At 56.1% G+C, this 13902-nt stretch overlaps 6 protein-coding genes and 1 non-coding gene across 7 annotated transcripts; 2 read left to right on the top strand and 5 right to left on the bottom strand.

Moving 5' to 3' along the window:
• Positions 1-214: 214 nt before the first annotated feature.
• On the bottom strand, positions 215-1159 carry B0I36DRAFT_347403 (3' exoribonuclease family, domain 1-domain-containing protein; the record flags this gene model as incomplete). Its single annotated transcript, XM_046156566.1, has 2 exons — positions 215-978; positions 1045-1159. 2 exons carry the CDS (start codon positions 1157-1159, stop codon positions 215-217), a joined length of 879 nt encoding a protein of 292 aa, XP_046015757.1.
• Positions 1160-2804: 1645 nt separating this feature from the next.
• B0I36DRAFT_238476 (NADP-dependent L-serine/L-allo-threonine dehydrogenase ydfG) lies at positions 2805-3983 on the bottom strand (the record flags this gene model as incomplete). The annotated part of the gene is made up of 4 exons (XM_046149620.1): positions 2805-2949; positions 3008-3063; positions 3148-3460; positions 3676-3983. 4 exons carry the CDS (start codon positions 3981-3983, stop codon positions 2805-2807), a joined length of 822 nt encoding a protein of 273 aa, XP_046015756.1.
• Positions 3984-4676: 693 nt separating this feature from the next.
• Positions 4677-4767, top strand: B0I36DRAFT_t61. Its single transcript has one exon. It is a non-coding gene; the product is annotated as a tRNA-Gln (tRNA).
• A 158-nt stretch (positions 4768-4925) lies between these two features.
• On the bottom strand, positions 4926-7581 carry B0I36DRAFT_318823 (uncharacterized protein). The gene is made up of 2 exons (XM_046153344.1): positions 5248-7581; positions 4926-5183 (listed from the first exon to the last, which is right to left on the bottom strand). Exons 1-2 carry the CDS (start codon positions 7319-7321, stop codon positions 5167-5169), a joined length of 2091 nt encoding a protein of 696 aa, XP_046015755.1. The 5' UTR covers positions 7322-7581; the 3' UTR covers positions 4926-5166.
• A 479-nt stretch (positions 7582-8060) lies between these two features.
• Positions 8061-9720, bottom strand: B0I36DRAFT_429726 (p60 domain-containing protein). The gene is made up of 2 exons (XM_046162506.1): positions 9403-9720; positions 8061-9338 (listed from the first exon to the last, which is right to left on the bottom strand). The coding sequence occupies exons 1-2, from the start codon at positions 9552-9554 to the stop codon at positions 8174-8176; spliced, it is 1317 nt and encodes a 438-aa protein (XP_046015754.1). The 5' UTR covers positions 9555-9720; the 3' UTR covers positions 8061-8173.
• Positions 9721-10295: 575 nt separating this feature from the next.
• B0I36DRAFT_318819 (ras family-domain-containing protein) lies at positions 10296-12144 on the top strand. The gene is made up of 6 exons (XM_046153343.1): positions 10296-10740; positions 10818-10843; positions 10971-11059; positions 11176-11305; positions 11419-11697; positions 11835-12144. Exons 1-6 carry the CDS (start codon positions 10694-10696, stop codon positions 11888-11890), a joined length of 627 nt encoding a protein of 208 aa, XP_046015753.1. The 5' UTR covers positions 10296-10693; the 3' UTR covers positions 11891-12144.
• On the bottom strand, positions 12145-13901 carry B0I36DRAFT_318816 (ribose 5-phosphate isomerase A-domain-containing protein). Its single transcript, XM_046153342.1, has 2 exons — positions 13508-13901; positions 12145-13193 (listed from the first exon to the last, which is right to left on the bottom strand). The coding sequence occupies exons 1-2, from the start codon at positions 13687-13689 to the stop codon at positions 12266-12268; spliced, it is 1110 nt and encodes a 369-aa protein (XP_046015752.1). The 5' UTR covers positions 13690-13901; the 3' UTR covers positions 12145-12265.
• Between the last annotated feature and the right edge of the window lies 1 nt (position 13902).

Below are 13902 nucleotides of genomic sequence, written 5' to 3'. Positions count from 1 at the left end.
CATATGTCCCGTCTGCTTGGCCCATACGCCGATGCTGTCGCGGAGAATAGCTGCTGTCTTTCGAGCACCATAACAGCCGATACACATTTTGGTGGGTATGATTCCACCTCGACAGCATATGCTTTGTAGCTCCCGGTATAGGTCGATGAGAACTGCAATCTCCATGATGTGAGGCGCTGCTCTCGAACTGACAGGCTGCGCATACTGGCTCGGCTCACGTCGCGTCTGACTGCTGCTGCTTGACAGTGTCTTGCAGAGTCTTGACAACTACGTGGTGGGCGTTCTGGCATGCGACCAGACTCTTCTCGAGCAGCTCGTTATACAGCGAGAGACCATTACCAGGTAGCGTGCCCTTGAACCATATATTTGTTACCTCGCCTCTCGAGGGCAGATACGCTGTGCAACAGGCTGCATGTACCCTGTCGAGGTCTGACGAAGTCGGGTCCAGAACGATCAAAGGCTTGTCCGCGCCGGCTTTTGCGACGACAGCCGCTACGCCGCCAGCCACCGTGTCGACGCAGTCAATGCCCGCATCGGCAATGGCAGCGGACGCTACCGTTATGCAGCCAGCCAGCACGTTCATCATGTCCCAGTCCGCTTCCTTTTGGTAGTCGCTCGCGTCGCGGTCCTGGTCGCCCTCGATGATTGTGACGATGATGTCGACACCACTCTTGGGCCACCGGTCCGCGATTATGGCTCCTCTGAGCGCCGTCTCCAGGTGAACACCCAAGTCTCGCTCGCTCGAGTCTCGAAGGTATCCGCGGCGTTGTCTTGTGGCGAACGGGGCGTACTTGACGTGTGTTGTGAGAATCATATGCGGAGAGAATGGGGCAGATCGTGGCAACGCTCGCGGGCCGTGGACAGTGCAAGTGAGCTTCATTCGTGTGCTGCCGCCAAGACCACCAGGACTGGCGTTGGGGTTTTCGAGCTCCATATACGCCGAGCCAGAGGCTGAAGGGGTGACACCGGTTCTAAGGACTAGGAGAGAAACCCATCAGTATAACGCTTGCTAGCAACAGATGGGGTTGGTGTGTGACAGCTTACAGATCTTGCGGGAGCCATCCTCGGTCGCTTTGCGTGGAAGCTGAGATGGAGGCTCCGCGAAAACAGGTGGCAGAGTGGTGCCCGTCGGGCCATTGATCCTTCGTCTGTCCGCCATGGCGATATTGATGTAGTCACGGCCGTTTCTACCGCGGTCCTCGATGCGAAAGGTGGCGAGCCGGGGGGGCGGCACTGCAAATGTCGTCAAACGTCGTTCTTCGTGCTTTCCAGAGCGTCACTCGAAATACTTTCTGGAGCTAAGCTCGGGCGGGTTTGCCTATCAGCTATCGGAGAGGTGGGCTGCGGGCTCGAAAGGCCCCACCTTGTTGCGCACGAGCCAATAGCGACAAGTGGAAGCTCTGCAGTCAAAGTAAATTCTTTGCGCTCTCTGCACCTCGATCCAAATTCTTCCTTCCTGCTTCATCACCACACCTTCGGACACGGCTGCACATCTGGCTCTACCACGACCGTGTGGCGCGCGGGATAGCTTCAGAGCTGGCGACACCCCTTTGCTCGAGATTGATTTGTCTCGACCAGTAAGAACTGGGTGGGAGCTGGCTCTGTCATGCTACGCGCTGCCATATTCGCGGTCTGGCCTGGGCTGAACAACGCTGTCTGGAGATTGTGTCTCTGTATTGCTGGTAAGTCAAAGCACCTGGCTCACGCCTCATTGCCCTTTGCCCTTCCTATCCCCCTCCCCCCTTGCTATTGATGAACTTGTTTCCACAGTTCTCGCGATCACCTGAGCGGCTTGAACAACATGCACTACCATCTGAAGCATCACCTCTACCCTCCTTTCTGCCAACGCAATATCCGTGTTCAGGACCCAAGAACTAACGGATCACATAGTGGATATATTAAATATTGTGTCGCAATTGTGATGAGCAGATTTGCAATTTATCAACCCTGCAAATGGTAAGGAGCAATCCCCATGACCTCAACAACGCACCACTACCCCTCGAGTCGATGATGATACACCATTTTCAGTTCTGCTTCTGAAACAGATGAAGATAACAAAATTTACCAAAAACAACCTCTGATATTATGACTCAACCCAACCCTTCTTCAACCCCTATCATACAATGGCATGGTTTGGTTCTTGACTAACTTTGCTCAGAATAATCAGGCTCTTGTTCGCGTCAGGATGCTTCGCTCATGCGAGATCCTATTTTCCCACCGTGGAAGCTCAAAGCGTAAGTCACTTGCTGCTGCAAGCCGCACATGCCTCGCATCCACATCCCATGTCATCATGATTGAAAACAGTTATATCCATTCCATGATCACAGCGAGTCGAGCCGCCCTCCCGCACCGGAGCCGCGTCCACCCTTTCACGAGGGGAGGCGCCGGTGATGATCGGTTGTGGAGTTTTCTTTGGCTTTCCCTCCTCGGGGGGTCTGTCCTGATGTCATGCTTGGCTTCCGTTTGCTGGCTCTCCCTGGGTTTCGTCTTGAGACCTGGGGGCGAGCTGGCCGACTCAAGTGAATGATTTAACCGGTAGTCTGAACTTATACAAGACACCCATCCTCGCCGCTCACTTTCTAGTTGGTCACGTTCAGCCTGGCTAACTCAGACGATAGTGCTGTATAGTCTTTCCTGCACGTGGTGGCAAACAGAGTACAAAGGTAAGTAAACGGTAAGATAGGTAGCAAATACTGTGCTGGTCACACGCGATTTTGTATGGCTATGGCCAACGGGCTGCAATACAATGAATGCTCCTTATATATATATATATATATATGTATATCAAATCCCAAGCTGCTTGTCTAGGTGCTCTTCTTGTGCATGACGGTCGCGCTGCCCTGGTGCGAGGGCAGAATCAGCGTGTCTGCAATGACGACGTTCTCACGTCTTCCGGCCGCGAAAACGATGACCTCGGCAATGTCGTCGGGGGTAAGCGGGTCGCAGCCGCTATGGTGCCCAAGTTAGCATCAGCATGTCCAAGAGGTCCAGAGAGGCAGGAACTTACGCGTAGACAGCGTCGGCCTTGCTCTTGTCGCCGTAAAACCGGACGACGGAAAACTCCTACGTGCCGCAACATTCGTTAGCCATGGTGACACACGCCGATCGAATCTCCCAAGGAGGGAAACAAAGGCGATGAGAACGCACAGTCTCGACCTGGCCAGGGTCAATCTCCATGACCCGGATCCTCGTGTGCACGAGCTCCTTCCTCAAGCTCTCGTTGAAGCTGCGCACGGCAGCCTTTGTGGCGCAGTAGATGCTCCCGCCGACGTAGGCCTCGCGGCCCGCAATGCTGCCGACGTTGATGATGTCGCCGCTGCCAACGCCGCCGCCGCGCTTCAGGTACACGGGGAGCACGGCCTGGGTCATGTTGACCAAGCCGGTCACGTTGGTGTCGAACATGATCTGCATGTCGTCCTCGGCAATCTCGGGAGCGCGGGCGATGCCCTTGACTAGGCCGCTGTGTCTCGGAGGGAAGCAATGGTTAGCTTGTGGGTTGGGCGTCTTGGCTTTTGCAGAAACGACGGTCTTGAATAGGAAAATATGATTTGGCATGCGCAAGATGACCATCGCCGCCGCCGACGCCGCGGTTTCTCAGGAAGCGCACGCAAGTCTTGTAAAAGACAGCCCAGTTGACGAAAGACAGTGAGCAGCAGGGCAGTGTGCACCACTCACGCATTGTTGACCAGCACATCGATCTCCCTAAACTCCTCCGGCAGGCTCTCGACGAACCCGCGGACCTGGTCCGGCTTGCTGACGTCGAGCTGGACGGGCAGGACCTTGACGCCGTCGCCGACCTCGGCATTGATGTCCTTGGCGATCTGGTCGAGCACGTCCTTGCGGCGCGCCGTGAGCACGAGCTTGAGGTTCTTGGGGCTCGTGCGGGCAAACTCGAACGCGGTGCTGCGGCCGATGCCTGACGAGGCGCCGGTGACCACGATGGTCTTGCCCTCGAGGCGCTTTGCCACTGCGGAGGTCGCCATTGTGCGGTTGCGGTTTGTTGAAGTGGGCGTCGTCGCCGTCCTCGTTGTTGTCGAGGATGAGACAAAGGGAAAGGAGCCGGCCTTGTTGGAACCGAGTGGATGGCGGGCAGTGGTCAGGGTTGTCCGGGTGCTGGAGTGGTACTTGAGAGAAGCTTGGATAACCCGCACAGGAAGACGTTGGCAAGGCAGAGTGCGCAGGGTGTATCTAAGAGTCTGCATAGGAACTCGGTTGCTGGCAACTCTGGGTTCTTGCTGGTAATGAGTCGGGACGAATAGCCGGGTACTTCTTGACCATACGAGATTGTGAGGGGAACGCAGCGACGAACGATATCGCTCTGGCGGCCAGTCAGAAGCTCTTCCCCCGGCCCAGTTCGGCTATCAAGGGCAGTAAAAGGTGGCTCCGGAGGGCGGGAAAATGGTGACAATGTCCAATTGGCTTGTCTGCAAGTGTAAGTGGCCCTTGAGAAAAGCTCCGAGACAGGTCAAACGTCCTAATTCTACCCCACCAGTTGCAAGGTTGTCTCTGAGTAAGAGCTGTCGTCAACAGAACCGGCGATGATGCCAGCACCCCTCGAAACCCCACATCTCCCCCTCTCAAGCTCCGATGCGGAGGCAGCACAGCTTCAGCCGAGGGAGGATATCTTTAGTGTATAGATGTAAACATAAGATCCACGTCTTCCAATCACCAATCCTGGTTGTGTAGTGTAGCGGTTAGCACGTGGGATTTTGATGTCATCAAAATTGCAATCTTCCTGAGACCCCGGTTCGAGCCCGGGCACGACCTATTCATTTTCATTTTTGCCTCTACATCCTCGAATGCGCCAGTGTATTTGGCTCATTGCTTGTGGTGTTCTGTTTTTTTCTCTTTACTCTTTGTTCAGGTCCTTTTCGCGTTTCTGCTTACGTCACGACTCCTCGGGGGCAGATGTGCTCTGGGTATTGGTCAACTGCACGTGGCCGATGTCGGCTTCTGCAGACTTCACTTTTGGACACATTGAAAGCCGCCTTCTCATGAATATGTGATTAACTTTACTCAGTATCTAGATTGGAAGAATGCGTGCCACCTCTACATCTGTCTCCAAAATTATGTACAGTCCATGGCTTGCAACCGTCTGCTCAGCAGACTCGAGATATCTTGCAGTTTCTATTTTACAATCACGCTCTAGTTTTCATACTCCGCTTGTTAGAAGCTCATCAGATCTGTTCAAAAGATTTGTTAGCATAAGCCGTTCTCCTGGAATCCAATTATAATGGTGAGACTTACCTCGACCAAAGAGCCCTCTCTTGGTCCAGTCCATAGCCATCAGCACCCGCGTCCGCAGACTGACGCTCTGCGCAAAGTATGCGCCACGCCACGCGTACACGGCCCAGAGACCGCCCATCAGGTTCCAGCCATTGCCGAGGTCGAACACGGCAGAGTTGCCGACGTACGCCAGGCTACCAAGGTGGTGGTACTCGAACGCCTTGTAAACGGCCGCGTCCAGGTCGCCGTCGCGGATGTCGTTCGTGTGCAGGCCTGGGGCCGCGTGAGCCATGGCGTTGAACTTCTTGGCCAGGTAGATTCCCTGTTGGTTGGCGCGTTGCGCGGTGGCTGGCAGTGATGTGAGCTTGCTGTCAATCTGCGTGAGCAGCTCTCTGAGCTCGCCAAAGTCGAGCGTGCCGGACTGGTTCTTGTCGTATTGCTGGAAGAGCTTGTCGAGGCGCTTCAAGTGGGCTACGGACTGCGGGAACCGCTTCTTCACATCAGCGGCTACATTGCGCCAGTCGGAGAAATGCAGCTCGAGCGTCTCGGGATCCTTGCCGTGCTTGAAAGCGAGACCGCGCAGGAATGACATGATGTTCTCGGCGACGTTGTTCTGAACAGTAGAGCAGTCTCCAATGGCGTACACATCCCCCAAAGGCGTGCCGTTCAGGCGTAAGTGTGTGTCGGTCTCGAGTGCGTGTCTGTTATTCTGGGATGGGCCAAGCTTCTCTGCGATCCTGCGGCAGATCTCAGCCTGGGAGACACCGGTAGACCACAAGCAGAAGCCCATAGGCAGTTCTTTATCGACGAGTGTACCGTTCTCCAGTTTCTGAGTGAAAATGATCTTGTCCGCCTGCACCTCCTTGACACGCGAGTTCGTGAGCACCTCGACCTGGTCGCGTGCGAAACGTTCCTCTGCATATTTCGAGACTGCTTCGTCGTAGGTGTTGAGGATGTGGCCGCGGCTCTGGATAAGGTGAACAGATATCTCGTTGCGAAGCACACGTGGGAATCTCCGAGTTAGATCCTCGTTGAGCAAGTCAAAGATTTCTGCCGCAAACTCGACACCTGTTGGCCCACCGCCACTGACGACGAAGGACAGCAAACGTCGGCGCTCCTGGTCAGAAGTCGTTGGCAAGTTGGCGAGCTCGAGGTTCCTCATGATCTGGTTGCGTATCTTGCGGGCATCTTCGATATCCTTGAGGAAGTGGCAATTCTCTAGACCCTTGACACCATGCGGATTCGTCACGGAACCGACCGCAATGACCAGTTTATCATAGGGAACATAGAAGCGGACCTCCTTGCCGTAAGCATCTGTCTGCGAGACCTCGACGAGCTTGTGGGAGAAGTCGACATCCTCGGCAGACGCGCGAAGATAGTGACCGCCAACACCGTGCAGAATTCGTCTAATAGGCTCGACCAGACTGCGCATCTCGAGAGTGCCAACAGTCGCAGAGGGAAGCATGGGCGTGAATAGGAAGTAGTTCTTTGGGCTGATGACAGTGACATGGTAGTCGTCCGGGTTAAGCTGCTTCAAGAGGGCCACGCCTCCCCAGCCACCGCCGAGGACTACGAGCCTTGGCTTCTCCTTGCGCAACTTGTGCTCCTCGCTTTCCTCGTCGTCCAGGAAAGCTTGAATGATGGGCAGGTTCTTGGGGCCGCCGCGCGGGGGTTCGAGGGCAGCCTTGGAGACGGCACAATCACCAATGACAGTGGCTTCCCTATAGGTCGTAGCGTCGTAGATGAAGAAGGACGTCACGAGCAACCCGACGAAGCCAACACCGGTGCCAATGATGGCAGCAGATCGATATGCGAAGTTGAGAAAAGGCGATCGTCGTTGAGGAAGAGGTTTGCCAGACAGAAAGCGCCTGATACCAACGGAAACGGGCGACGATGGGCTAACCGTTGGCAGGGGCCGTCGTGGAGGAGAAGCTGTCGGGGACGACCTGGCCGCTTTGCTGTACTGGCGAGACTGGGCCTCGAGCCGCTGGCGGACGAGCTGAAAGTGCGAGACTGTTGGCTGGACACATCGTGAGGGTGGGAGAGGCGTCACTTGGGCAACCAAGGACCTCGCCAACGTGCGACTGCCCGCCATGACGACTGATTGTCGCGTGCGCACGATGGGGGTAGCGGGGAAAGCTCAACAAAGGCTCATGCCAGGGCGAAGCAAAGCAATTGAGACGCACGTTCGCCGGGCCTGGTCTCGCTGCGCAACGACGAGGAGAGAAAGCCAAGACTGCGGTAGAAACGCGAAAGATCGCACCATGAATTGAGTTGTGGGGGGACGTTTAAGACTTTGGGCTGTGCCGGCTCAGCTAAGTAAGCAGCTGGCGATGAGCAGTGGTGGCTTTCCTCCCAGCGCAATGGTCGCTACAATGTTGCGTCATCAACACATCAATCTGGCTCCAGAATTATAGCGCCCGCCTGCAGGGCCAGGGACCCAAGGACCCACCAGCCGGCCTGTGCCAAGTTGTCAACCTCTGGATTGTCACCTAGGGTCGCCGCCTTGGCTTTTGTCTGCCAAAGAGAGTGACCCTCTACCGGACTGGATTGTGATCAAAATATTTGGGAACAACGACAGCGAGCTACGTTTCTGTCTTTGTCCTGCATCCCATGCGTTTTTGCTACTTGCCCATTTTCCTCCACACTCAGTGAAAAAGCTGCCACCGTTGGCGGAAGGCGCGGATGAACCAACAGCTACCCACAACCATTTACGCCATATGAAAATGTGGGAACAGGGCCGAAGTGCCGACCAAGTATGGCAACGCGGTGTCGCCGAGCTGAAACATACGTGAGTAAGCACCCTCGAAAGACCAGGTTTGATTGATAACGGAGCCCTGGCAGTCATCATTCCTCGTTTCTGTCGCAACATGACCATGAAGGCCCAACGCCGTTGTCTATTATTTTTGTCCAGCCGCTTGCTTGGTGAAAAATGTACGAGATGCACCTATATACTGAAATCCTTGTAGCTCCACTTCTCGGTGCGCGTGGTACGGGCCTGCTTCCTGAATGGCCTCCGCTTCCGGGCCTCGACTCTGCCTCTGACCATCATGCTGCGGTATCGGTCCTTGAGAAGGTTGCCTTCTGGCTTGAGCAGTCGCAAAGAATCCTGCAACTCGTCTGGGAGCACCAGCTCGAGATCCTTCTCTGGAAGCCTGTACTTGCCAAGCTGCTTGCGACGCAGAACATCATCGGCGCCTTCCATGCTGTCGTCGCTGTCATCGCCATTGTCTGCGAGGATGAGCGAACTGTCCCGCTCAGCCACCTGCTGTGCAATCTCCTTGACCCGCTCTGCTTGGGCCTTCTTGAGCTTCTCCCTAGCTTCATGCTTGAGACGTCCCTCCTCGGCCTTTCTCCGCTTCACGCGATTCCTCTGTGCTGGCGTCTTGCGTTCGGGTCGCTTCTTGCTGACTTGCAACTCCTCACCTCCGCTCTGCACACCTTCCCATTCCGAGTCCTCATCCCATTCTGAAAGCTCAGCGCGAGCCTCGGCCGCTTCAGCCTCGGCAGCAGATCTGGCGGCGGCCTCCTTCTTTAGACGCTCCGCTTCCTCCTCGGCCAGGCGCTTCTTCTCAGCAGCCACAGCCTTGTCCGCCTCAGCCTTGTACCTCGCCTCGTAGTCCTCGAACTTGGGATTGTAGCTGTACCCGCCCGAGGGCTTGGCGACAGCTGGGATCTCCTTTCCATTGGCGGCCAGCGTCAATGGCTTTTGTGTGATGGTCTTTGGTGCCTTCTTCTGGTCATTCCGCTTGTCGTGAATGATTGCCACCTCCTCCCGCTTGACAGGTGCCGTTACTGCCCAAGGGTCGAATGTGTCTTCCGAGACCTCGATCACGGACTCGTGATGACCGTCTGCAACCTTTCTCAGTCTCGAAAGCTCTTTCTGGGTGACATACTCGGTTCTCTGGCGCTTGACGGACAGGATGCCATCGGTGGTCTTCTCGCCGGGGCGCTTGCGTAGAGATACAGCAGGGATGACTGATCGAGCGGAAATGATCTCATCGGCCTTGAGTGGCTTAGAGCTCTTCTTGGGGTGTTTCTTGCTTATGGAGGCGTCGCCGACAACATCGAGGGTGAACAGTTCGTCCGATGGGCGTTCGGCAAGGACACCACTGCAGGCAGAGGGATGTCAGCACGCTTTCTGGGTTGGAAATAGCCTGGGTGTGAGTCACCTACCCCTTGATGATCTCTTCGTTCAGCTCATCGAGACCTTCTTCTACCTCGGTCACGTCGACGTTCTTCCTCCAGGCCTTCTTGCCTTTTCTCGACGGCTGCTTGTAGGAGGCCGGGGCTGTCGTCGGGCCAGCGGCCGGCTTGATGACGGGCATGATCGCTGTGGATTATTTGCTGCTCTGTGACCGGTGCTTGGTGCGAATTAGGACATGGGCAAGGCCGTGGTCGTGTGCGCGGTGGGAGGAGGACTATCGTAAATGTCCCTGAGGATGCGCCGCTAGAGTGGGGGACGCTGGCAGCCAGCACCTGGGATGGGAACCGAATTTTTTTGTTAGGCGGATAAGGCGATAAGCCAAAGGCTTGGACAGACAGCCGGGTGGACGGGCAGACCGCCAGCTTCCAGTGCTGTGGAGAACAACCTTGAGCCCTGGAGGGTCCTTCCGTGCTGCTACGCTAACCCAGTCCCGACCCTTGGGGTCATGGATCGATCGTCAGGAGTGCCTTGCTTGTTTGTGTGGCAATTACATGTACGAAACGCTGGAGCTGCATGCTTGAGCAATCACCATCTCGTCTCGAGATAAGACCAATGCGGCGAAAGAAACCGTCGGCCATACCCCGCCTCAATCCGGCGCTTTTCGATTCTGCTAGGCGTCTCGCAGTCCAGGCTTCGAATCCCATTATGCTGTGGCCTGTAATTGTAGACTTTGAAGTGCCAGTAGGGGACGGTGCTCGCACGCCATAGAATTACCTAGGGTGGTCTTGACCTCCCTAGTGTCGAGGCGTGTGTTTGACGGGCTTGCAGAACATTCATGCAGGTGCATCGGCCTAAAATGCAACTGTCCAGGCAGATATACCAGTCCCGGTTTCCCAAGTGTTTGGTTCGGGCCGTCAGCGCAGGCCGTCATGTGCCGCTAGTAGCCATTGGGATACCTGAAGGTCGCCAGCCACCGCACGCTGGGAGGGACCGACAAGCCAACGTTGGAAGCCTTCTGGACCCAGGGCTGGCTGGCTGGGTCTACTCCATACTCCGCCTATCGTCCAGCGGAAAGGGGGCGGATCGCCACCAGCACCAGTACTGAGCCAGTCGCTTCCTAAAGGCCGTCTCCGTTGTTGCATTGAGCTCCCTGTTCCCACCGCTCCCACTCCTCACTTATTTGCTTAAAGACGCACGACGACAAGCTTCTACGTCTGCGCGCCGCGCGACCTCTGACAACTGCGACCTCGCTGCTATCCACCACCCTCGACGACACAACCGATTCCTCCAGTCGATCGCCCTCGTGGCAGCACCGCAAACATGGCACAGGCAGCTGGGTCCTACAACAACCCGCTCAAGAAGTTCAAGTGCGTGGGCGCATCAGGGCCTTTCCTGCAATTCACTCTGGCAGTCATGGATGCAAGCTGACAGGTTCCGCCTACAGGCTGGTCTTCTTGGGCGAACAGAGCGGTAAGACAGCTTCTAGCAGCCCACATCCACGTTTCCTCAAAGCGAGCGAGCGAAAGGCCGTCCCGAATACCATTGACCTCGACAAGATGCGAACTGGCATAATGACTGATTCCTTCGAATCTCACAGTTGGCAAGACGTCTCTGATCACACGTTTCATGTACGACTCGTTCGACAACATGTACCAGGCCACAATCGGCATCGATTTCCTCTCTAAGGCGAGTTCCCCGAGGCCACGAACGACAGCATCACCAGCTTCAAACAACTAGCTCGAATTGCGCACCCAAACCACAAGATGGAATGCTAACACCGCCGACGTGCTTGCGATTCACAGACCATGTACCTGGAGGACCGCACCGTGCGCCTGCAGCTATGGGATACGGCCGGCCAGGAGCGCTTCCGTAGTCTGATTCCTAGTTATATTCGAGACTCGAGTGTCGCCGTCGTTGTATACGATATTTCAAGTACGAACCCCTACTATACTCCCAACACCCGCACCAGCACACTGGTCCGGAGGCACAAGTAGTATGCCGAAACAAGAAACCCAAACTGACGTGCTGCTCTGCACCCATTACAGATGCCAAGTCGTTCCAGAACACACGGAAATGGATAGACGACGTGCGCGCCGAGCGCGGAAACGACGTCATCATCGTGCTCGTCGGCAACAAGACGGATCTCAACGACAAGCGCGAGGTCACGACGCAGCAGGGAGAGGATGAGGCCAAGAAGAACAACCTCATGTTTGTCGAGACGAGCGCGAAGCTCGGCCACAACGTCAAGAACCTGTTTCGGAGGATAGCGCAGGCCCTGCCGGGTATGGAGGGCACCGACACGGCGTCCCAGGTCACCTCGCAGAGTACGTCATCTCCTTCACACAGGTCTCCTCTCACTTTCACATGGTGGGGAGGGTGAATTGGCAGTGGTCGGGACTGTGCCACTATTGCTGTTCAGCTGTAAAGAAGGAATGTGTTTATGCTAACATCTCCAATATAGTGATCGACGTCAAGACGACTCCACAAAACACCCAGCAAGACGGCTGCTCGTGCTAAACATGACGACCATTTTGGATCGCTGGAATCAGGTCGGAAGCCGGGGCGGCGTGCGGCAGGCTGGCGGGACGCCTCTTTACGTGTCATGAGACGAAGACAAAAATGTGTTGGCGGGCACTGAGGTCCTTCTTCTGGGGCATGCCGAACAGATAACGAAATCCACATAGTAATACGCCCTCCCGAGCACCACATGCAGATATGATGTGGGCTTTCAGAGTGGCACAATCACGAATCATACAGCTTGTTGGTGTACAGTTCTTCGTTTCGCCCTCCTTAATTGCAGATGGCAGGTATTGGAAATGTATCCACAGAATCAAGCACCAATATTTTTTGTCACGCCCTGATCTCTTCTACAATGGCTGGTCAGGGTCCTTCTCAACCCAGGGTCTTGACACTACCATCCTGCATGCCAAAGTAAACCTTGACCGGCTTCTCACCGCCCATACCCTGCTGCAGAGCCTGTGGTCCGGTGAGACCCGAGAACACACCGACCTCGAGCACACCCGTGATCGACTTTATCCGTTGCGCCAGGGCGTCCACGGTCCACAGCCCTCTGGAGGGATCCATCTGGTCGACTTGGCTGTTGAGCAGTAACGGGGGGAAGGGAGCATCAATGACGTTGTTGCCATTGTCAGTGACGATGGCGCCGGCCTTTCCGGGCAGTCCAGAACGCACAAAGGGCTTCTTTGAGCCCAGCAACAACAGTTCGCGACGCACGGCCTCGGTGGCCAAGGGCTGCACCTCGATCGGGATGCCAACCCAGCTGGTGAGCAGGTTGGGGACCTCCTTGCGGTAGTCGGCGACGCAGACAAACTGCTTGGAGAACTTGGCGACGAGCTTCTCCTGGTAGTGGCACGCGCCGCCGCCCTTGATACAGTTGAGCTCCGGGTCGACCTCGTCGGCGCCATCGAAGCACACGTCGAGGTACTGCTGCCCAGGCACGCGCTCGTTGAACTCGAGGACCAGGTCGTCGATGGCCAGGACCGTGAGCTTGGCCTCGCGAATCAGCTCGCGCGACTGGGACCCGGTGGGCACAAACTTCATCTTGGCCGTGACTTCGCGCGGCAGATCGGCAATGGCCTCCACGACGTACTTGATCGTGCTGCCACTGCCGATGCCGACATAGCGGTAGTCGTGGCTCAGATAGTCCTCGACAGCCTTGCGACCCGCAGCCCTCTTGGCAGCCTCGACCAGGTCGCCTGCCGTGTTGACCGGCGTGGGCAACGGCGGCTCGACCAGGTCAGCTGGGGCCATTTTGCGTGCCGACGTAGAGAATCGGTGATTGGGGGACCGGGAAAGGGATCTGCGGGCTCTCACAATTAGTTCATGGTCCATGGCTGTGTCAAAACCCAGCCCATGCCTGAGATGGATGTTTCTATTGTTGGTGGGTTGTATATTCCTTGTTCGCGAACCAGTCACTGGATCCGCGGTGCGCTACAAACAGACTTGGTGCACTTCATCCAGGGTTCATCCGCCGTATCGCTTGATCTGTTGTCGTAACCCGAAGCTAAGGCCCATCATACCCACTGAGACACGCAGACAGTGTCATGACGACATCATGCGCCAACGGAGGCCACAACAGTGGCGGTTTCTAGAGGAGGGAAAAGGGCAACTCACATTTGTGTGGCACGTCGGAATGATGGGCCTTGAAGGTGTGCGGCAACACCGGGGTTCTGTGTGTGAAGTGAGGTAGATGTCCGTGCTGATGCGAGACCCTTGGAAGCCCGTTGGAGTGAAGCCGCAAGGTGACTGCGGCGCTTGGTGCAGTTGAGAAGATTGCGGGCACAGGAAGGATTCATTAAGGTGGCCTCGTTGTGTCGACCGACGGCGCGATATGGCCAGGCAAAATATCCCGTCCTGCTCTTTGAGGCTGAATGCCGCAGGCAAAGCTCGAGCAAAAGTACCTCGAGGTGGGATGATCGACTTTGATGCTGGCCACTCCCAGTGCTTGCCGGTGCTGGCTGACGATTGGTGGTTCAGAAAGAGCTTGTCTAGCGCAGCGCAGCCATGGA

The sequence above is a fragment of the Microdochium trichocladiopsis genome (assembly GCF_020744255.1).
Source record: "Microdochium trichocladiopsis strain MPI-CAGE-CH-0230 chromosome Unknown B0I36scaffold_3, whole genome shotgun sequence".
NCBI lineage: Eukaryota > Fungi > Ascomycota > Sordariomycetes > Xylariales > Microdochiaceae > Microdochium > Microdochium trichocladiopsis.
This window is presented reverse-complemented; position numbering and strand designations above follow the sequence as displayed.